Below are 24,725 nucleotides of genomic sequence, written 5' to 3'. Positions count from 1 at the left end.
AGTCTAAATGGACGTTATTATATAAACATTCATTAAAGAAAATCAACTCGTACTATGTTTAATATTCATGATGTATTACCTTTAAAGATGTGGACGAATGCACATTTAAAACGCAAAAATGTCACAGCCAAGCAACGTGTAAAAACACCGCTGGTTCGTTCAACTGTACCTGTAATGAAGGTTATACAGGAGATGGAACCATGTGCACAGGTACGTAGTTTGCATTACAATTTCGTCATTATTTTGCTCTAAATTTAAAATCTAAAATTCTGGAATCGGCCGAGACCATTAACAGGCAGGCATGTAACGCTGTCTTTGGCACACCTATAATTATACTATAAATTATGCTCAGCAAGATAATAACCATTAATAGTTATTGATAAAAAGCATTTATACTTCAAAAAGTGACAATTATAAATTAATTATAATGTCTAATTGGACGTTATTATATGAACGCACGTGCATTAAGGTAAACCAACTCAGTCGTTTAATATTCAATCTTTATTGCCTTTGAAGATATTAACGAATGCACAGTTGGAGCTCATAATTGTCACAGTCAGGCAACGTGCAGTAATACCACTGGGTCGTTCAATTGTACCTGCAATGAAGGTTATTCAGGAAATGGAACCATGTGTGAAGGTATGCAATTAACAATACAACTTTGCAACCGCTCCCACAACAATTGCACCCGTTCGTTTCTCATCTATTGTCTAAACGCGGTTTGCCAACAAATTTACCTTATATGCATATGAAAGTCGTCAACATTTATATCCGTTTAGAATGTTACAGTAACAGTTAATCATAAAAGACTTTTATACTTCACTGAAAATGACAATAATGACCTTTACAGTCTAATTGGACGTTATTATTTAAAGAAAACCAACTCGATCGCTTAAAGTGCCTATACCATATTGTGGATTTTCAATATGTAAAAAGTTTAAGGTGTTATTAAAAAAATGCAATACATTTTGTTAGAGAAAAATCTTGATGGATTTATCTTAGCCTTTAAAGTTACCGGACCAGACCTCAAATCCTGAAATGCAGATCAGGTTTTTTTTGTTTAATTTATTTGACGCCATGTCCGGCAAGTTTAAAGGCTAATAAATCCATCCAGACAAAATTTTTATTAACAAAGTATATTGCAAAGTTTTTGAAATATCTTAAACTTTTGATGTATTCAAAATCTACAACCATGGTATGGGCAGTTTGTTATTCATGATTTATTATATGGCTGTTCAAAATCATTTCTTCTGATTAGTTGAGAGTGGGTCGTAAAACCCATATCCGGAGTGTGGTCCGTTTACTCCGTACCTGGACCAGTTCAGGCGTATAATAAACAGATTATTGACCTCGCTTGTTCAATCTGTGCTGTGAAATTTTAGACAGAGGTTTTTGCATGGATTATTCATTATCAATATATTTACGTTTAAGATGTTAAAAGTTAATCATAAGAGGCATTTATACTTCACTAAAAGTAACAATTATAACTACAGTCTAAATGGACGTTATTAATAAACATTCATTAAAGAAAATCAACTCGTACTATGTTTAATATTCATGATGTATTACCTTTAAAGATGTGGACGAATGCACATTTAAAACGCAAAAATGTCACAGCCAAGCAACGTGTAAAAACACCGCTGGTTCGTTCAACTGTACCTGTAATGAAGGTTATACAGGAGATGGAACCATGTGCACAGGTACGTAGTTTGCATTACAATTTCGTCATTATTTTGCTCTAAATTTAAAATCTAAAATTCTGGAATCGGCCGAGACCATTAACAGGCAGGCATGTAACGCTGTCTTTGGCACACCTATAATTATACTATAAATTATGCTCAGCAAGATAATAACCATTAATAGTTATTGATAAAAAGCATTTATACTTCAAAAAGTGACAATTATAAATTAATTATAATGTCTAATTGGACGTTATTATATGAACGCACGTGCATTAAGGTAAACCAACTCAGTCGTTTAATATTCAATCTTTATTGCCTTTGAAGATATTAACGAATGCACAGTTGGAGCTCATAATTGTCACAGTCAGGCAACGTGCAGTAATACCACTGGGTCGTTCAATTGTACCTGCAATGAAGGTTATTCAGGAAATGGAACCATGTGTGAAGGTATGCAATTAACAATACAACTTTGCAACCGCTCCCACAACAATTGCACCCGTTCGTTTCTCATCTATTGTCTAAACGCGGTTTGCCAACAAATTTACCTTATATGCATATGAAAGTCGTCAACATTTATATCCGTTTAGAATGTTACAGTAACAGTTAATCATAAAAGACTTTTATACTTCACTGAAAATGACAATAATGACCTTTACAGTCTAATTGGACGTTATTATTTAAAGAAAACCAACTCGATCGCTTAAAGTGCCTATACCATATTGTGGATTTTCAATATGTAAAAAGTTTAAGGTGTTATTAAAAAAATGCAATACATTTTGTTAGAGAAAAATCTTGATGGATTTATCTTAGCCTTTAAAGTTACCGGACCAGACCTCAAATCCTGAAATGCAGATCAGGTTTTTTTTGTTTAATTTATTTGACGCTATGTCCGGCAAGTTTAAAGGCTAATAAATCCATCCAGACAAAATTTTTCATTAACAAAGTATATTGCAAAGTTTTTTGAAATATCTTAAACTTTTGATGTATTCAAAATCTACAACCATGGTATGGGCAGTTTGTTATTCATGATTTATTATATGGCTGTTCAAAATCATTTCTTCTGATTAGTTGAGAGTGGGTCGTAAAACCCATATCCGGAGTGTGGTCCGTTTACTCCGTACCTGGACCAGTTCAGGCGTATAATAAACAGATTATTGACCTCGCTTGTTCAATCTGTGCTGTGAAATTTTAGACAGAGGTTTTTGCATGGATTATTCATTATCAATATATTTACGTTTAAGATGTTAAAAGTTAATCATAAGAGGCATTTATACTTCACTAAAAGTAACAATTATAACTACAGTCTAAATGGACGTTATTATATAAACATTCATTAAAGAAAATCAACTCGTACTATGTTTAATATTCATGATGTATTACCTTTAAAGATGTGGACGAATGCACATTTAAAACGCAAAAATGTCACAGCCAAGCAACGTGTAAAAACACCGCTGGTTCGTTCAACTGTACCTGTAATGAAGGTTATACAGGAGATGGAACCATGTGCACAGGTACGTAGTTTGCATTACAATTTCGTCATTATTTTGCTCTAAATTTAAAATCTAAAATTCTGGAATCGGCCGAGACCATTAACAGGCAGGCATGTAACGCTGTCTTTGGCACACCTATAATTATACTATAAATTATGCTCAGCAAGATAATAACCATTAATAGTTATTGATAAAAAGCATTTATACTTCAAAAAGTGACAATTATAAATTAATTATAATGTCTAATTGGACGTTATTATATGAAACGCACGTGCATTAAGGTAAACCAACTCAGTCGTTTAATATTCAATCTTTATTGCCTTTGAAGATATTAACGAATGCACAGTTGGAGCTCATAATTGTCACAGTCAGGCAACGTGCAGTAATACCACTGGGTCGTTCAATTGTACCTGCAATGAAGGTTATTCAGGAAATGGAACCATGTGTGAAGGTATGCAATTAACAATACAACTTTGCAACCGCTCCCACAACAATTGCACCCGTTCGTTTCTCATCTATTGTCTAAACGCGGTTTGCCAACAAATTTACCTTATATGCATATGAAAGTCGTCAACATTTATATCCGTTTAGAATGTTACAGTAACAGTTAATCATAAAAGACTTTTATACTTCACTGAAAATGACAATAATGACCTTTACAGTCTAATTGGACGTTATTATTTAAAGAAAACCAACTCGATCGCTTAAAGTGCCTATACCATATTGTGGATTTTCAATATGTAAAAAGTTTAAGGTGTTATTAAAAAAATGCAATACATTTTGTTAGAGAAAAATCTTGATGGATTTATCTTAGCCTTTAAAGTTACCGGACCAGACCTCAAATCCTGAAATGCAGATCAGGTTTTTTTTGTTTAATTTATTTGACGCTATGTCCGGCAAGTTTAAAGGCTAATAAATCCATCCAGACAAAATTTTTCATTAACAAAGTATATTGCAAAGTTTTTTGAAATATCTTAAACTTTTGATGTATTCAAAATCTACAACCATGGTATGGGCAGTTTGTTATTCATGATTTATTATATGGCTGTTCAAAATCATTTCTTCTGATTAGTTGAGAGTGGGTCGTAAAACCCATATCCGGAGTGTGGTCCGTTTACTCCGTACCTGGACCAGTTCAGGCGTATAATAAACAGATTATTGACCTCGCTTGTTCAATCTGTGCTGTGAAATTTTAGACAGAGGTTTTTGCATGGATTATTCATTATCAATATATTTACGTTTAAGATGTTAAAAGTTAATCATAAGAGGCATTTATACTTCACTAAAAGTAACAATTATAACTACAGTCTAAATGGACGTTATTATATAAACATTCATTAAAGAAAATCAACTCGTACTATGTTTAATATTCATGATGTATTACCTTTAAAGATGTGGACGAATGCACATTTAAAACGCAAAAATGTCACAGCCAAGCAACGTGTAAAAACACCGCTGGTTCGTTCAACTGTACCTGTAATGAAGGTTATACAGGAGATGGAACCATGTGCACAGGTACGTAGTTTGCATTACAATTTCGTCATTATTTTGCTCTAAATTTAAAATCTAAAATTCTGGAATCGGCCGAGACCATTAACAGGCAGGCATGTAACGCTGTCTTTGGCACACCTATAATTTACTATAAATTATGCTCAGCAAGATAATAACCATTAATAGTTATTGATAAAAAGCATTTATACTTCAAAAAGTGACAATTATAAATTAATTATAATGTCTAATTGGACGTTATTATATGAACGCACGTGCATTAAGGTAAACCAACTCAGTCGTTTAATATTCAATCTTTATTGCCTTTGAAGATATTAACGAATGCACAGTTGGAGCTCATAATTGTCACAGTCAGGCAACGTGCAGTAATACCACTGGGTCGTTCAATTGTACCTGCAATGAAGGTTATTCAGGAAATGGAACCATGTGTGAAGGTATGCAATTAACAATACAACTTTGCAACCGCTCCCACAACAATTGCACCCGTTCGTTTCTCATCTATTGTCTAAACGCGGTTTGCCAACAAATTTACCTTATATGCATATGAAAGTCGTCAACATTTATATCCGTTTAGAATGTTACAGTAACAGTTAATCATAAAAGACTTTTATACTTCACTGAAAATGACAATAATGACCTTTACAGTCTAATTGGACGTTATTATTTAAAGAAAACCAACTCGATCGCTTAAAGTGCCTATACCATATTGTGGATTTTCAATATGTAAAAAGTTTAAGGTGTTATTAAAAAAATGCAATACATTTTGTTAGAGAAAAATCTTGATGGATTTATCTTAGCCTTTAAAGTTACCGGACCAGACCTCAAATCCTGAAATGCAGATCAGGTTTTTTTTGTTTAATTTATTTGACGCTATGTCCGGCAAGTTTAAAGGCTAATAAATCCATCCAGACAAAATTTTTCATTAACAAAGTATATTGCAAAGTTTTTTGAAATATCTTAAACTTTTGATGTATTCAAAATCTACAACCATGGTATGGGCAGTTTGTTATTCATGATTTATTATATGGCTGTTCAAAATCATTTCTTCTGATTAGTTGAGAGTGGGTCGTAAAACCCATATCCGGAGTGTGGTCCGTTTACTCCGTACCTGGACCAGTTCAGGCGTATAATAAACAGATTATTGACCTCGCTTGTTCAATCTGTGCTGTGAAATTTTAGACAGAGGTTTTTGCATGGATTATTCATTATCAATATATTTACGTTTAAGATGTTAAAAGTTAATCATAAGAGGCATTTATACTTCACTAAAAGTAACAATTATAACTACAGTCTAAATGGACGTTATTATATAAACATTCATTAAAGAAAATCAACTCGTACTATGTTTAATATTCATGATGTATTACCTTTAAAGATGTGGACGAATGCACATTTAAAACGCAAAATGTCACAGCCAAGCAACGTGTAAAAACACCGCTGGTTCGTTCAACTGTACCTGTAATGAAGGTTATACAGGAGATGGTACCATGTTTTTAATAAATTTTACTACTTCATTATTTCGTCATCTGATTTGTTTTAAATTTAAAAATTCAATCATTCTGGAATCGGCGAGACCATTAACAGGCAGGCATGTAACGCTGTCTTTGGCACACCTATAATTATACTATAAATTATGCTCAGCAAGATAATAACCATTAATAGTTATTGATAAAAAGCATTTATACTTCAAAAAGTGACAATTATAAATTAATTATAATGTCTAATTGGACGTTATTATATGAACGCACGTGCATTAAGGTAAACCAACTCAGTCGTTTAATATTCAATCTTTATTGCCTTTGAAGATATTAACGAATGCACAGTTGGAGCTCATAATTGTCACAGTCAGGCAACGTGCAGTAATACCACTGGGTCGTTCAATTGTACCTGCAATGAAGGTTATTCAGGAAATGGAACCATGTGTGAAGGTATGCGATTAACAATACAACTTTGCAACCGCTCCCACAACAATTGCACCCGTTCGTTTCTCATCTATTGTCTAAACGCGGTTTGCCAACAAATTTACCTTATATGCATATGAAAGTCGTCAACATTTATATCCGTTTAGAATGTTACAGTAACAGTTAATCATAAAAGACTTTTATACTTCACTGAAAATGACAATAATGACCTTTACAGTTTAATTGGACGTTATTATTTAAAGAAAACCAACTCGATCGCTTAAAGTGCCTATACCATATTGTGGATTTTCAATATGTAAAAAGTTTAAGGTGTTATTAAAAAAATGCAATACATTTTGTTAGAGAAAAATCTTGATGGATTTATCTTAGCCTTTAAAGTTACCGGACCAGACCTCAAATCCTGAAATGCAGATCAGTTTTTTTTTGTTTAATTTATTTGACGCCATGTCCGGCAAGTTTAAAGGCTAATAAATCCATCCAGACAAAATTTTTTATTAACAAAGTATATTGCAAAGTTTTTTGAAATATCTTAAACTTTTGATGTATTCAAAATCTACAACCATGGTATGGGCAGTTTGTTATTCATGATTTATTATATGGCTGTTCAAAATCATTTCTTCTGATTAGTTGAGAGTGGGTCGTAAAACCCATATCCGGAGTGTGGTCCGTTTACTCCGTACCTGGACCAGTTCAGGCGTATAATAAACAGATTATTGACCTCGCTTTTTCAATCTGTGCTGTGAAATTTTAGACCGAGGTTTTTGCATGGATTATTCATTATCTATTTACGTTTAAGATGTTAAAAGTTAATCATAAGAGGCATTTATACTTCACTAAAAGTAACAATTATAACTACAGTCTAAATGGACGTTATTATATAAACATTCATTAAAGAAAATCAACTCGTACTATGTTTAATATTCATGATGTATTACCTTTAAAGATGTGGACGAATGCACATTTAAAACGCAAAAATGTCACAGCCAAGCAACGTGTAAAAACACCGCTGGTTCGTTCAACTGTACCTGTAATGAAGGTTATACAGGAGATGGAACCATGTGCACAGGTACGTAGTTTGCATTACAATTTCGTCATTATTTTGCTCTAAATTTAAAATCTAAAATTCTGGAATCGGCCGAGACCATTAACAGGCAGGCATGTAACGCTGTCTTTGGCACACCTATAATTATACTATAAATTATGCTCAGCAAGATAATAACCATTAATAGTTATTGATAAAAAGCATTTATACTTCAAAAAGTGACAATTATAAATTAATTATAATGTCTAATTGGACGTTATTATATGAACGCACGTGCATTAAGGTAAACCAACTCAGTCGTTTAATATTCAATCTTTATTGCCTTTGAAGATATTAACGAATGCACAGTTGGAGCTCATAATTGTCACAGTCAGGCAACGTGCAGTAATACCACTGGGTCGTTCAATTGTACCTGCAATGAAGGTTATTCAGGAAATGGAACCATGTGTGAAGGTATGCAATTAACAATACAACTTTGCAACCGCTCCCACAACAATTGCACCCGTTCGTTTCTCATCTATTGTCTAAACGCGGTTTGCCAACAAATTTACCTTATATGCATATGAAAGTCGTCAACATTTATATCCGTTTAGAATGTTACAGTAACAGTTAATCATAAAAGACTTTTATACTTCACTGAAAATGACAATAATGACCTTTACAGTCTAATTGGACGTTATTATTTAAAGAAAACCAACTCGATCGCTTAAAGTGCCTATACCATATTGTGGATTTTCAATATGTAAAAAGTTTAAGGTGTTATTAAAAAAATGCAATACATTTTGTTAGAGAAAAATCTTGATGGATTTATCTTAGCCTTTAAAGTTACCGGACCAGACCTCAAATCCTGAAATGCAGATCAGGTTTTTTTTGTTTAATTTATTTGACGCTATGTCCGGCAAGTTTAAAGGCTAATAAATCCATCCAGACAAAATTTTTCATTAACAAAGTATATTGCAAAGTTTTTTGAAATATCTTAAACTTTTGATGTATTCAAAATCTACAACCATGGTATGGGCAGTTTGTTATTCATGATTTATTATATGGCTGTTCAAAATCATTTCTTCTGATTAGTTGAGAGTGGGTCGTAAAACCCATATCCGGAGTGTGGTCCGTTTACTCCGTACCTGGACCAGTTCAGGCGTATAATAAACAGATTATTGACCTCGCTTGTTCAATCTGTGCTGTGAAATTTTAGACAGAGGTTTTTGCATGGATTATTCATTATCAATATATTTACGTTTAAGATGTTAAAAGTTAATCATAAGAGGCATTTATACTTCACTAAAAGTAACAATTATAACTACAGTCTAAATGGACGTTATTATATAAACATTCATTAAAGAAAATCAACTCGTACTATATGTTTAATATTCATGATGTATTACCTTTAAAGATGTGGACGAATGCACATTTAAAACGCAAAAATGTCACAGCCAAGCAACGTGTAAAAACACCGCTGGTTCGTTCAACTGTACCTGTAATGAAGGTTATACAGGAGATGGAACCATGTGCACAGGTACGTAGTTTGCATTACAATTTCGTCATTATTTTGCTCTAAATTTAAAATCTAAAATTCTGGAATCGGCCGAGACCATTAACAGGCAGGCATGTAACGCTGTCTTTGGCACACCTATAATTATACTATAAATTATGCTCAGCAAGATAATAACCATTAATAGTTATTGATAAAAAGCATTTATACTTCAAAAAGTGACAATTATAAATTAATTATAATGTCTAATTGGACGTTATTATATGAACGCACGTGCATTAAGGTAAACCAACTCAGTCGTTTAATATTCAATCTTTATTGCCTTTGAAGATATTAACGAATGCACAGTTGGAGCTCATAATTGTCACAGTCAGGCAACGTGCAGTAATACCACTGGGTCGTTCAATTGTACCTGCAATGAAGGTTATTCAGGAAATGGAACCATGTGTGAAGGTATGCGATTAACAATACAACTTTGCAACCGCTCCCACAACAATTGCACCCGTTCGTTTCTCATCTATTGTCTAAACGCGGTTTGCCAACAAATTTACCTTATATGCATATGAAAGTCGTCAACATTTATATCCGTTTAGAATGTTACAGTAACAGTTAATCATAAAAGACTTTTATACTTCACTGAAAATGACAATAATGACCTTTACAGTCTAATTGGACGTTATTATTTAAAGAAAACCAACTCGATCGCTTAAAGTGCCTATACCATATTGTGGATTTTCAATATGTAAAAAGTTTAAGGTGTTAAAAAAATGCAATACATTTTGTTAGAGAAAAATCTTGATGGATTTATCTTAGCCTTTAAAGTTACCGGACCAGACCTCAAATCCTGAAATGCAGATCAGTTTTTTTTGTTTAATTTATTTGACGCATGTCCGGCAAGTTTAAAGGCTAATAAATCCATCCAGACAAAATTTTTATTAACAAAGTATATTGCAAAGTTTTTTGAAATATCTTAAACTTTTGATGTATTCAAAATCTACAACCATGGTATGGGCAGTTTGTTATTCATGATTTATTATATGGCTGTTCAAAATCATTTCTTCTGATTAGTTGAGAGTGGGTCGTAAAACCCATATCCGGAGTGTGGTCCGTTTACTCCGTACCTGGACCAGTTCAGGCGTATAATAAACAGATTATTGACCTCGCTTTTCAATCTGTGCTGTGAAATTTTAGACAGAGGTTTTTGCATGGATTATTCATTATCTATATTTACGTTTAAGATGTTAAAAGTTAATCATAAGAGGCATTTATACTTCACTAAAAGTAACAATTATAACTACAGTCTAAATGGACGTTATTATATAAACATTCATTAAAGAAAATCAACTCGTACTATGTTTAATATTCATGATGTATTACCTTTAAAGATGTGGACGAATGCACATTTAAAACGCAAAAATGTCACAGCCAAGCAACGTGTAAAAACACCGCTGGTTCGTTCAACTGTACCTGTAATGAAGGTTATACAGGAGATGGAACCATGTGCACAGGTACGTAGTTTGCATTACAATTTCGTCATTATTTTGCTCTAAATTTAAAATCTAAAATTCTGGAATCGGCCGAGACCATTAACAGGCAGGCATGTAACGCTGTCTTTGGCACACCTATAATTATACTATAAATTATGCTCAGCAAGATAATAACCATTAATAGTTATTGATAAAAAGCATTTATACTTCAAAAAGTGACAATTATAAATTAATTATAATGTCTAATTGGACGTTATTATATGAACGCACGTGCATTAAGGTAAACCAACTCAGTCGTTTAATATTCAATCTTTATTGCCTTTGAAGATGTTAACGAATGCACAGTTGGAGCTCATAATTGTCACAGTCAGGCAACGTGCAGTAATACCACTGGGTCGTTCAATTGTACCTGCAATGAAGGTTATTCAGGAAATGGAACCATGTGTGAAGGTATGCAATTAACAATACAACTTTGCAACCGCTCCCACAACAATTGCACCCGTTCGTTTCTCATCTATTGTCTAAACGCGGTTTGCCAACAAATTTACCTTATATGCATATGAAAGTCGTCAACATTTATATCCGTTTAGAATGTTAACAGTTAATCATAAAAGACTTTTATACTTCACTGAAAATGACAATAATGACCTATACAGTCTAATTGGACGTTATTATTTAAAGAAAACCAACTCGATCGCTTAAAGTGCCTATACCATATTGTGGATTTTGAATATGTAAAAAGTTTAAGGTATTATTATCTTAGCCTTTAAAGTTACCGGACCAGACCTCAAATCCGGAAATGCAGATCAGTTTTTTTTTTGTTTAACCGATTTGACGCGATGTCCGGCAACTTTAAAGGCTAATAAATCCGTCAAGACAAAATTTACAAAGTATATTGCAAAGTTTTTTAAGATACCTTAAACTTTTGATGTATTCAAAATCCACAACAATAGTATGGGCAGTTTTATATTCATGATTTATTATAATGCGGTTTAAAATCATTTATTCTGATTGGTTGAGAGCAGTCCGTAAAACCCATATATGGAGTGTTGTCCGTTTACTCCGTACCTGGACTAGTTCAGGCGTATAATAAACAGATTGTTGACCTCGTTTGTTCAATCTGTGCTGTGAAATTTTAGACAGAGGTTTTTGCATGGATTATTCATTATCTATTTACGTTTAAGATGTTAAAAGTTAATCATAAAAGGCATTTATACTTCACTAAAAGTAACAATTATAACTATACAGTTTAATTGGACAGTATTATATGAACATTCATTAAAGAAAACCAACTCGGTGGTTAATATTCATGATTTATTACCTTTGAAGATTTGGACGAATGCACACTTAAAACGAATAATTGTCACAGCCAAGCAACGTGTAAAAATACCATTGGTTCTTTCACTTGTACCTGCAATGAAGATTATACCGGAAATGGAATTACATGCGAAGGTATTTTTCATTACAACTTTGGTGATGCTAGTGCGACCATTGCTCGCGTTGGCTGCTCATTATTTGTGAATCCTGGTTGCACCGTCTTAAATTTACCGAGTGTTAATCCACCGGCTATAAAAATTAATACGCTTGAATTTACTCGGGATTAAAAGCTTCTTGTAACTTTTATTTATCAGGAACCATAGTTATGATTTGCACAGTCTAGTCTTGCATTGTATACTCTTACATATGCAGCATTAGTTTGTCGATTTGAAAGTAAAGCATTGTTATTTGTTGAGGAAAACCTCGTCACTGTAAGCGCAAATGCGGTCTTTCTTTTTTCGCATAGATAGAGTTTTCTTCATACCTAAATGACGCGTGAAATTATCCAAAACGATTTTGATGTCATGATCTGCTTAAACCTTTCGTACATAATACAAATCGGTATTATACCCTAGCCGGCTGATGATTTTTTCCCGATTTGCTAATATTATTTTGGTGTTCAATGACTGTGAATATAATGAATTTTTAAATGAAGCAATGAAGAAAATAAAAGTAAGCTAAATTTTAATTTGATATCCTGACTTATATGTCTTTCCACATTCAATGGGGGTTTATTCCAGTTCAAGAGCTTTAATTTTTTTCACGTTATGGCAAATGAGAATTTTTGGTACATCCCATCTAACAATAGACCTTTTCAGCTTGTATGCAAATTGACCCATTTCAAGTTATTTTTCTTGGTTATTCCATGGTCACAACATATGAAATAGGTTAACTTAATTGCATGTAAGCTGAAAAGGTTTATTTGGTTCGATTGGAATCCAATCACATTACATGAAGGTGCGAAATTTACTTCTATAAATACGCTTCTTTACTGTCTCTCTAATTCAATTTTACTCTTTAAATAAAAGCAAACGATTATTACAACCTCGTACCCGAGGCAAATAAGTGCAAAAAAAATAAATCTTCGCGCTAGATACATCACAATTTTAATTGACTGCAATGACGTGAGGAAGCAGAGTATCGGCGCAGTTCATTAGGCTTAGTTGCACTTACTGCTTCCTGATAAAAAATCCCAAGATCAAAAATCCTAAAATCAAAATACATCGGATCGCCTTCAATTTAGGTGCAGCGGGAGGTTTCCAAAAAAGGTTAAATTTAATTCCAGCAGAATCTAGCTAGGTTAGCGTTAACCGGTTTTTAATAAACAACTGGGCGACCAGGATTCTTTTGAAGCTGCTCAAACTTTTAGTTGGAGATATTAATGTAGATACACCTTAAATGAAATGCATTTTATTCAAGTTTTACTCTCCCGAGCTACGTGCAAAAATGCAAAACATCCTTTTCAACAAATGCATGAAAAAGATTTCTTGTCCAATAAATGTAGAAATAACCCATAACATGAGAAAGAGGCTCAGGGGCGAAGACCGCAAGCCTCGTTCTCGAGTTATTACTTATTTCCATACCTATTTATCAAAATGAAAAATTCTTTTTCGTCAATGCGGTGAAGAAGGATGTTTTGTATCTTTGCGCGGCTCGTGAGAAATCCATCTCATTTACTTAAGGTAAAACGATAATGTTGTGACGTAATTACCCAAAAGGTCTATTGGATTTTCCATATCTTTCTTTCCAGACATAAACGAATGTGTTGGAGAATCGCGAAAATGTTCAGGTCAAGGTCAAGAATGTGTTAACTTCCCTGGAGCATACCGTTGCCATTGTACCAGTCCACGACAGCAAATTGTTGATGAAGAATGTACTGGTAGGTTTCGCGTGCATGTAGCTTAACATCGTTGGCAACCTGGGTCACCTGCATGTGCCTGAACTTCCTCTTAAGCCGATTGTTTGTTTTCAATGCAATACAAGCCTAGCCAATTGCTGATAACCAGTCTGGTTCACATTTCGCGCATGCGCCTAATCAACAAAAACATCGATTTTCTAATGTCCAGCATGCACTGTCCATAAATCTAGAATTTAAACAACTTTGGGTCTGTATATTGTGCGACAAAATGCTCTGGCGTCATCACAATATCTGGCCAGAATTTGTACCCCTAAACATTGCTTAAACATCACGAGTACTATAATTCCTGAATTGTACTCGACATCGCATGATTAGCTCTACAAGTTGCATATTTTGCGAGTTGTAATTGCACTATTTCTCATAGCGAATAAAAAAACACTCTAGTATATACAACTAGCCAGTCGCCATTCAGAATACAAAATATGAAATTTATCAATTTTTGTTTTTCAAAATGTATTTATTACCAAGTACTGAAAATTTTGAAAATTATCTTGGTTGATTTTGTAACCATCCGAATGATTTTGCCAAAGTAAATAAAATAGCGCGAAATTATTTGCATAGAAACTAAACAGTCCTGTACGTCCTAGCAAAGGCTATAAAGTTACGAAATACTAGAAAAAGTAGAAAATATTGTATAAAAATCTGAAAGAAGTGTGTTAAAAATTATGTCTTAAGATGGTCTAGTAGATTAAAATTTTCTCTCTTATTTTGAAAAAGATAAAAATCTTTTCATGACATATTGCAAGCCAAGTTGCTCTGAGTAAAAAAAGAATTGTAGGAATCTTCAATCACTATACAGTAATCCCTCGCTAACTCGAACTCCCAAGGGGGAAGAAAAATTGTTCGAGTTACCGGGGGTTCGAGTTAACCGGAGTTGGTGTCAGATTACGTTTATTATAAGTAATACAATAAGATATAAAATCCAATCGAATCATTCTTCAAGGGATACCAGGCCTCTCAATATGAATGGTCAGCGAGAGTGGACGACGTTTTGAAATTAAAAAGATCGAAAGAATACAAAATGAACTAAAAAAGTTAGATCAATAACGACCGTAGCACCACACAAAATCTTTTAAAATTTATAAGCATTTATATACAATTATACACTGATTAACTTGTTGTTATTTTGATCGTTTCCAGTTGTCAAAATTCTATCTTCTCACATTTTAAAGTTTGCTGATCTATGATTCGAAGCCAAAATTCGAGTTAACCGGATATATTTGACCAAGGGGTGACAAAATTTGTTCAAATTAGCGAGGAGTTCGAGTTAAGCGAGTTCGAGTTAAGCGGAATAAATTACTGTAAAAAACATTATCAAATTCAAGGGGAATTGGATTTAGTTCGAGTTAGCGAGGAGTTCGAGTTAAGCGAGTTCGAGTTAGCGGGGGACTACTGTAGTTACCCAGACCAAAAACATCAAATGGTGGAAGATAGACGATTTTTGTGAACACGATAACAAACTGGGTTTTGACGCTTGAACGACTGAACTAGTTTTATTTAGTTCTAAATATTTTTTCTCGGAGCTGAACTAATAAATAAAACTTCTGCAGTAATAAACGTTTTGCCATCGACTCCTTTTATTTGCTTGAGGTAAAACCTTAATTAATTACATTTTTCGTTTAATTCTTGCGTTCTTCATATACTTTTTGAGAACAAATATTCAGTATCGATTACGGAAACGTTTAAGTTTGCACTTTTCATCCCTGGAAATTTTTAAAACAGAATAAATCGTGATTTCAATGTTAGTACATTTAAAAGACTGCGACAAAGGGCTACGAAGATTTTACGATTTTATCATATCAAAAAGAAACAAACATTTATGTTTGGGGTAATGAAGCGAGTGGTGCAATGCATGATTATGAACGATTTAAATATAAATAAAGCTCCACTGGACCAAAAATATGTACTTACATCAGGTACTAATAAGTTACACAGGTATTGTAAAATCAACATTTCGTTTTCCAATATAAGATCGTTTTGTTGTCATAATGTATCTAAACATTGATCGGCAATACCCCTTAGGTTTAGACAGTGTTGTAAACAACTTGTAAAATGAATTTGTACTAAATAAGATTTGAATGCACATGCAAACCAGTTACAAACACTAGTGGTTGTATTTTTCCGATACAGTCAATCTAATTTGTATGTGGTATACAGGGTGTGAATGTGACCTTATTCACGAAATTTGGTTGGGTAAAAATGTCATTAATTATTCATGCTTTGATATGATTATACAGTGTTTGCCAACCATCACAGAAGATTATGATTAATGAAATAACTCAGCTCGCATTCATTTTAGTACACGCATACACTCCATACAGTATGCATGACTCTGTTACACAATTAAAATTTTACAGTATACATGTCCTGTCCTACCCCGCATAAACTAATTCAATTAAAACGCAACTTACACGCGTCTTCTCTTCCCTTTTATAGATATTCAGGCCTCTGTCGAAGGTCAATTTGTGATTATAAATCGCGTCTACATCTCTGCCTATGATGATCCACAAAGTTTAGAATACTTTCAATTTACTGAACTGTTACTCAATGAGGTACGTCAGCAACGTCATTCTGATAAATATTCATGGTGGCTCGTGTGCTTTTTGCTTAAATTTCTATTATGTTTTGCCGCACTGATTGCCCGCCCCCCCCCCCTTTGAATAATTGTGCAAATTTTAAACGATTTCGCGCAACGTATATTCAATGCGCTAAAAATTTAGATAATTAGCCTTACTTTTTCGAAACTCATAAAACAATATTTAAAACTGCGATGGTAAGTAATCGACTATAAGGTTTACCGTTTTAGAGGTGTAAGTTTCGTCCTTGTAACGGACGATTATACCTATATAATTTCCTGTAAAAGATTTTAAAATCTTCAGCGATAGAAGAACCGACGTCATGCATGAACAACGAAATGTTATGTTTAATACACAAGAGAGTTTTTCTTTTTTAAGAAAATTACTAATTTTGCAACGTAAGAAATTAGTTTATTTGTACAAGGTAAAACTTTTTAAAACATGTTCGTAAGAATTGGGCGATTGTGATTGGAAATGGGAATGGCTGTTTCAACCCCTAAAAGAAAAATTAACTTTAACTGAAATCATCAATTTATGAACACAACCACGTGTATTTGTTATATGCAGAGCTTTCTATCTTTTACCCGGGCCTGTGCATGTCAGTGCAATATTCACCATTGCACTACACAAATCCCGGGGTAACAAACCAAAAGTTAAAAAAATTGATGACTTAAGTATTAATTGATTCACCATGCAAAATGTCAAAAAAGTTTAATTTTCTTACAAAGAAACATCGCTGATATTCCAATAATACTATAATCCTAATATTAACACTATAAAAAGTCCACAAAACGTAATGTTTTCTGAGGTATCGGTAAATAAGTTTTTTACTCTATATCAGATATCACTTGCCAAAGAAAAGCCAAACACGGTAAACAGCGAAATATGCGCCACACGTGATTATAGTTGTTATTTCCCATGAGAAATAGCGCGTTATCTCCCTTTGCTGGGGTTGCGTGGGCGACGTTCGTCACTCTCGCGTGATTGTAGCAAAAACAAAATGGCCGACAGTTTTGGTTAGGACTGATAAAGAGAAATTAAAACACTCTTTGAAATTTCAGTTTCCAGAGATCCAAAACAAAATATGAAATAAAAATATTTAGGAGGAAGTAGAACTGACAAAAGGTAGTTCTTTGTTCATGAGAACGGGTTTTTCAATTCAAATTTAATTAACATGTAAACTTTCAGTGAAAGATTGACTGAGATAGTCGATCGAGTTAAATTTTTTACAATTTATTGTATAGCAAATATACCACTTGCTCCCGTCGTATATATGCATGGCTGATAGCCAACTCGGTGCTATATACGCATCTTGTCGGATATCAGCTGATATAATCATACGACTTGAGCTCGTGGTGTAATTTTTAAACATATATATACATAAATATGTACAATAATTCATATTTTGTCTTCTTATAGCTTACGAACCTCTACACGAGAACAGCGAGGCTACGTTTCACCTTTCAGTCAATCATCATTTTACGACTATTGTAAGTTTTAACAGCCTTTTTGAGATTTTGCTCAACTCTTTATACAGCGCCTTAGCTGTACAGGTGCATATACAGGGTGTCCCAAGAAACCCCTCAAAACTTTTACAATCGCGTGTTCTTAAGATTTCAATGATCAACGGATTTCTGCCTGCGGGGACTTAACGCAAATCATAAAATGCTAAATACAAAAATGTACAAATTGAAACTTCAACCCGTGTTGAAACTTTGTGTTGTTGTCAGGTAATCGCGTAAATACGGACAAAAAAAATTCGCTTTGAGAATGCTTTTTCGTTTGTTTATTTCATTTTTATGTTCAGTCATAGTCCCTTTAAGTTATTGTCACTTTGGATTTTTTAAAGCGCTCGAAGAATCGAAATAGGTCTACTACCGGCCTTTACAGAGGAAATTAGTCGAGCATAAGACGAATATATGAATATACACTCCACTCCCAGTTAAGCCTTTAGCTACAGTGCTCTCTTTATATACTTCTCTTTACGCATTTTTGGTTTGTTTAGATTTCGTTTATTACAGAAACGGACTGAAGCCCCGTTTACCCTATACAGTAAATTTTTTGGAACGGCACAGCTAAAATGGGTACGCGTGCCCCATTTCTTAGTGCTCAAGCTGACAATACAAAGGTCGGGAAAGAATAAAATGGGCAGTGGTATGCTCATTTTTCCGTGCCGTGCCGATTAACTGAGTGTAGTGTAAACGGGGCATGAGCCATCATATTTTAGCTTTTCATAACCGCGTTAAACCTAAAAATAATATGTGGTCCCAGCATACAATATATACAGACGATGGAGTTTTTTTTATTTGCTTGGTGAAGACGCAATGTTTGCGAATCGCTATTCAGTGTATCGAACAAATAGAAAATTCCCTAGTCCCCGCAAAACGCTGTGCGAAAGACTATTTACTCACAGAGATTTAAATTTCACTTCTTGCTCTATATGATATATAGAGCCTATCGATGGAAGTCCTAAGATAAAAGTTCGTAGGCTATAAGGGCTGCATGTATGCCTCGAGTGACGAGTTTATTTATCTTGGGGGATTTTGATTCATTGAAAGGTTGCTCTATTTTGTGCTGTTTTTTTAATATAGCCGTATTATTTATAGGGTTGCACTTTTTATTCCATTTTAGTAAAAAATTTTGTCGAATTTCTCACATTTTTAATTGGAAAAACTGATCCACTTGAGCGTTGCATACTTGCTAAACTCCCCCCCCCCCCCCACCGCCTTTGTAGCTTTCTCAGCGATCGACTCGAAATCCGTATCGAACCGTTACAAATATTATATGATTTACATGCAGATTTTTCCGTGGAAATCGCCCAGATCATTCACAGAAATAATTGTTTCCTGTTATCGTAATTTCTACTTTCTTAGTGTCATATACATTTCAGTCCCGGGCAAAATTACTGTATCAAAATCTAATCCCCATAAAATTATGGAACTGATAGAAAATATATTATTCGCGATTAACCTATCGAAATGCCACTGGATGCTAAAGAACAAAAGTTTCTGGTGGTAAACGTGAAGTCACGAATCTTGCATTATAATATGTTTAGATAAGTCTAATTTTCTCTTTTCACGATTACAGCCCAGGATCTGTTGTTTCTGATTACGTTGCAACATTCAATGATTCCACTGGAATAAACAGTAACAATATTCAAGACGAATTGGTCGAGTCAATGAATTTCACACAAAACGGCACATTTCTTGGGGCAGATCTCCAAATCAGCAAGAGCACAGATCGCACTGTAGTAAAAGGCCTTTTCAGTGTGAAAGGTATGTAACTCCCAAATATATTTTCGTTTTATTGAATATTTTCGCTAGAAGAAATACATGCATGCAAAATCCGCTCGCCTGAAGCAATTAACATATTTTCCAACAGTAAAATTTTATAATAGGCGAATTCATATTAGAGACGGGAAACTCGTCTAAGAGGGGAAACTCGTCTAACGTGAATTCGATCACAGACGCGTTTCTCGTCCGAATTTACCCGCCTAACTTTCCTGTCTAAACAGACGGGTAAGTTGGACGGGAATCCCGCGTCTAAACAATTTTATCGTAATAATTACGATACCCTTTTTGGCATTACCCGACCCATCACACGTATAACTTTATCCATTCCTATTCAATATATTTTGACGAAGATTTAGCATCAACTTTCCCGTTTAATATATGAATTCGGCTAATGCTCGTTTCTGCTGAATGATCGAAGGCGTATAAGTAAAATCCTATATAGCTATAATCAAGTACAATTATAAAGTCGATTCTTGCAGATTCAACAATGATCACAATTGTCCTGCGAATAGTTTGAACAATTTTTAACAATACTACAAACCAGGTTCACATTAAAAATAAATGCTTTACTAATCAAAATAATTTTAACGAATTTGATGAAAATAATTCAAATTTGTTGATAAATCCACAAAAATCCACATAACTTACAAAACACGTGCATGCTTTGAAATAAAAAATCTACCTTTTCAAAAACATGTAAGAACAAATGATTTACCAGAATTGAAAAACTGTGTAATACTGCCCCTGTGCATAAAAAATCATTTCCTTCTTTCACTTTTAGAATCTTTGATTTTAGCTATCCGAAGGCATAATTTACATTCTCTTTTAATCAATTTCACGAGTCAATTTATCGTAAATTTTCAAGATCATCCAAGTGAAAAAATGAATATTTTTTTTAAAAAAATTCAAAATATCAGTTATGCTGACGCGAACCGATATTTTATTTTAGCTAATAATAGCACATTTGCAAACGTTTGCTAGTCACCAGTTTCAACTCGTGTTGAATTTATACAAAAACACGTCCAGCGTCCATAATGACGGGCAACTTCAATTTAGTATTTGCATTCCCGGTAATTAAATTCTCCGGGCGGAATTAGTACCCTTGCCCGGCGCCCTGTAAAATATGCGCAATTTATAAACTTGTACAATGCATTACAAGCATTTAATGAAGCACAAATATAATTCCGACTGTATTTTCATCGAACAGAGAGCTGAGAGCTTATAGGACGAAACAGATGTATAGACATCTCTTACGTGAATATATATCACATTCGATGATAGGATCGATTAACGCGTCGTAGCATCAAGTCATGCATAGACATAATTCGCGCAGTTTTATATAGCTAACATTTAGATTATTTACTATGCAAGTATTTTGGCTATTCCGGATCCTTTAAAATAATTGGAGGATAAAATTTTTTTACATCATACATCTCGTTACATTTATTTGACAAAGAAACGCGGTGTATTTTGTATCTGTGAACTGAGAAAATTGCATGAGCAACTAAATGAATCATAGACATATTAGCAATAAACCTTTTGCTTGATTCAGTGTTTTGTTTAACCTGGACCTTTAAATTTTTTCTGGCAGAAGTCAAAGCCCTGAATCTGTTAGATAGGGACAAACGTGTGGTTGTTTAGGGCATGAAAACTTTGCACTATCCTTGGATCCCTAAGAGAAATATTATTTACAACAGAATATGATTATGCAAATGTTGCACATGTGCAAGGGAGAGAAAATGGTTTATATCTTAACTACAAATACATGCATGCAGCAATCCTCGCTATTTCAAAGTCAAGTAGATGCTCTTCCGAGCTAGCCACAACTCAGGTTATATTGTGAAACGACTGCAATGAATTGACAGCTAATAATAGTTCTGATAAAAGTGAAGAAAACATCACCCATATTTCTGCTGCATTAAGCGCCAGGTAATATTATGGACTCTTATACAGCCTAAGTAAACAGTAGCTACGTCAAATGTTATTCCTCGAATATTTATGTAGCGAATATTTGCATTTTCTCAGTAGTCGACGTTAAAAACATTTAAGTGAGATTTTTTACCAAAATTCAAATTTACACTTTCAAAAACAGTTAGAGCAATGTTGTGCTCGCTTTTCGTAATCAGTTATGTCTTTGCAAAACGACATGCCAAGTTCATATAAAATAAACTGGATCTCGGCAAGTATAAAATAATCAAAATTGATATGTACCTCTTTTTTAAAAAACACTTGGTACCTTATATATTATGTATCGGCACATCCTCATCCGTATCTGTATCTGTATATTAACTTATATAGTTTATCGATATGTTTGCCCAAAATAACTTTTCGTATTTTATTTTGTATAATGTTTTTAAAGTCGTCAGCAATTTAACTGTCATTTCGTAAACTCTTTTGTAAAAGTGTTTCATAAACTTGTTTCAAAATAAAACGAGAAAAAACAAGATAAAGGATGACAGATACAGTGGCGTAGCCAGCCCGAAAATTTAGTCATGCTATGCTAATTTTTTGGTGTAATTGACTGCGAAAACAATGAATTTCTAAAGAAATGAATAATGTTAATAACATAAAATTTGCATAGCATGACTAAATCGTCAGGCTGGCTACGCCACTGAGCAGATAACAAACATGGACACAGTTCAATAGAAAGCGGTGTAGGATAAATAATTCATAATGTGCAAACTTATAAGTGTTTTAAAAGGGTGCATCAACATTGTTTACACTTTATGAATTACAGTATGATTATTTTTGTACCGAACGATGGCAGTGTTCGCTATATATAATATACTCGATAAAATATAATATTAATTGATTCGAGATTTGAGTCATTTCATAATATGGGTTTAGGTCAGGTTAGCTTAGAGGCTTGTGTACTTGGTTTGAAGTAGCGAGGGGTTGGTGTTGCTGCATGCATGTATTTCTAAGTTATGTTGTATATGCAGTACACTATTTATTTAAAAAATATCACTTTATATACCAATGAGACTATATTAGCACATGCTTATAATTATATTATATAAATATCATGCATGTAACTATACCGTAAAGGAGATATACGTACACTCTTTTTACAATCTTTTTTTTTCTTTAACAGATTATGACGAATGCAATAAAAGTAGCATCCTGCATACTCCTGATTGTGGTAACAACTCACTATGTATGAACACAGACACAAGTTATAAGTGTGTTTGTCTTTCTGGATATGAAAAAAGTAACGGAAGCTGTCTTGGTAAGCATAAACACGTTCTGCTATACGGTTAAATATTCTATTTGTCTCAAAGTTTTGCATTTCTAATGTTACAATTCTTAACTCATTTTATTAGCCATTACTTTTGACAAAGATGATGTCAATATCGTCAGGAATTTGATGATTGTAGTCGTTATATGGAGTACACTGTGTTTTGCGATCGCCATTATTCTGGTTCTTATCGCTGGATTTAGGTAAGCCCCATTTACACTTGTTGGACTGAGATTTTTACTTTTCGTCGTTGAAAAAAAATTCTATTGATGCCCGTTAATTGTTCATGCAGGACGATTTCAGGTATCAGGTGTACGCGCATTGGGGGTAAAGAACTTTTAGTATTAACATATTTATATTATACAATAAAAACAATACAAAATGGATGCTTGGAAATACGGAAATTATTTCTTGCTGGTTGAACCCCGTTGGCGTAAACAAATTTCAAAATTCAAAACTAAGCCGACCATATTGCGTATTTGCTGTGACGTAGGGAAGAGTGATGTGTTCCCGACGGCTTTTCACAAAATTCAACCAAAAAGAGTTTGTATTTTCGCAAATTTCTCATATTTACAATGGCTTTTAAAACAAAAAAAATGTTTCGGAAATGTTTTGGGAAGTCAGTTGCCACATAGATTTAGTTTTTTGTGTATATTTTTGTATTTATAAGTACGAGTATTTTGATGTGTAACTTTGTGTATGTAGTTCGTAAATGTGAAAATACGACTTGAGAGTTGCCAACCTTATGTAAACATATACATAATACATAATTCAAGTGAAGTGCACTGAAAAAAATGGCGGCGCCCGCGATGATATGTCAACAGTTGAATTAAGGATGAGGATAATTCATGTAAAGCAACACAATAGCGGGCTATCTGTGATGTAGCCTGGCTATAGCTATGTTATAAATCTGCATAATCTCCCACGTAAAACAGTTGAGCAATGAAGATTGATTTCGCGTACTCTTTGAATAACATTTACTAATGCATAACCAACGAAAACTCCTATCTAATATGGTTTTATTATCTTATTAGCATGTGTGCAGAAGTGTATGATGAAAAACGTGAACAATTTGAGACAGAATTGCACTCAATGCCAGAGACTGTCACTTCTCCCGTCTACACGACATATCCTGCCATGGAACATTATTATGCAGACAACGAGTAAACATACTTTTTGAAATGAGGCCTATAAAATTGTTTTGCGGTTTTATGCACAACATAAAAATTTGTCCATAAATTTAATTATCTATGCACTCACATAACGTACTTATTGATTTCACGTATTATAATATTACTACTTTTATACAGTTTTTATACAGTTATACACTATTTAGTCGGCTATCAGCTCATGGTAATCGACTCGAGCTCGTGGTAATTTTTTTTATAATGTAGCTACTATAAACACCATTTTATGATAGAAATAAACATTGCGTAAAAAAATTAACCAGTTTCGCTATTGATTTACTTTCAGTCGATCTTTCGCTGAAAATATTATTAAATTTAATTTAAAAACGCGTTTTTATTAACAAAAAGCTGTTTATTGTCAGTTCTAATTACGGTCTCGCACGTAAATATTTTTTCTCCCATTTTGGTGATTTGTTTTAAATAATTTATGTGGAAACTAAACTTTCAAAGTGTTTTAATATCTCCTTTATTACTCCTAAGCATAACTGTTGGCCATTTTGTTTTTGCTAGAAGCGGAGTAATAGGGAGTAATAGAGAGTTATATATGGTTCCAGTTTTATTAAAGTTTA

At 33.6% G+C, this 24,725-nt stretch overlaps 2 protein-coding genes across 2 annotated transcripts; both read left to right on the top strand.

The window, feature by feature from the left end:
- Positions 1 to 87: 87 nt before the first annotated feature.
- Positions 88 to 6,178, top strand: LOC114537454 (fibrillin-1-like; the record flags this gene model as incomplete). The annotated part of the gene is made up of 9 exons (XM_028558498.1): positions 88 to 210; positions 517 to 639; positions 1,578 to 1,700; positions 2,007 to 2,129; positions 3,071 to 3,193; positions 3,501 to 3,623; positions 4,565 to 4,687; positions 4,993 to 5,115; positions 6,057 to 6,178. Coding segments are annotated over 9 exons (1,106 nt in total), but the record flags the coding sequence as incomplete, so codon positions are not given.
- A 241-nt stretch (positions 6,179 to 6,419) lies between these two features.
- LOC114537453 (fibrillin-2-like) lies at positions 6,420 to 24,415 on the top strand. Its single transcript, XM_028558497.1, has 16 exons — positions 6,420 to 6,429; positions 6,487 to 6,609; positions 7,547 to 7,669; positions 7,976 to 8,098; positions 9,042 to 9,164; positions 9,471 to 9,593; positions 10,526 to 10,648; positions 10,955 to 11,077; positions 11,957 to 12,079; positions 13,695 to 13,823; positions 16,299 to 16,414; positions 17,858 to 17,928; positions 19,526 to 19,713; positions 22,826 to 22,960; positions 23,055 to 23,172; positions 24,004 to 24,415. The coding sequence occupies exons 1-16, from the start codon at positions 6,420 to 6,422 to the stop codon at positions 24,134 to 24,136; spliced, it is 1,884 nt and encodes a 627-aa protein (XP_028414298.1). The 3' UTR covers positions 24,137 to 24,415.
- The last annotated feature ends 310 nt before the right edge of the window (positions 24,416 to 24,725 follow it).

This window comes from Dendronephthya gigantea, unplaced genomic scaffold (genome assembly GCF_004324835.1).
Source record: "Dendronephthya gigantea isolate DGI-Jeju-01 unplaced genomic scaffold, DenGig_1.0 000157F, whole genome shotgun sequence".
NCBI classification, from domain to species: Eukaryota; Metazoa; Cnidaria; class Anthozoa; order Malacalcyonacea; family Nephtheidae; genus Dendronephthya; species Dendronephthya gigantea.
This window is presented reverse-complemented; position numbering and strand designations above follow the sequence as displayed.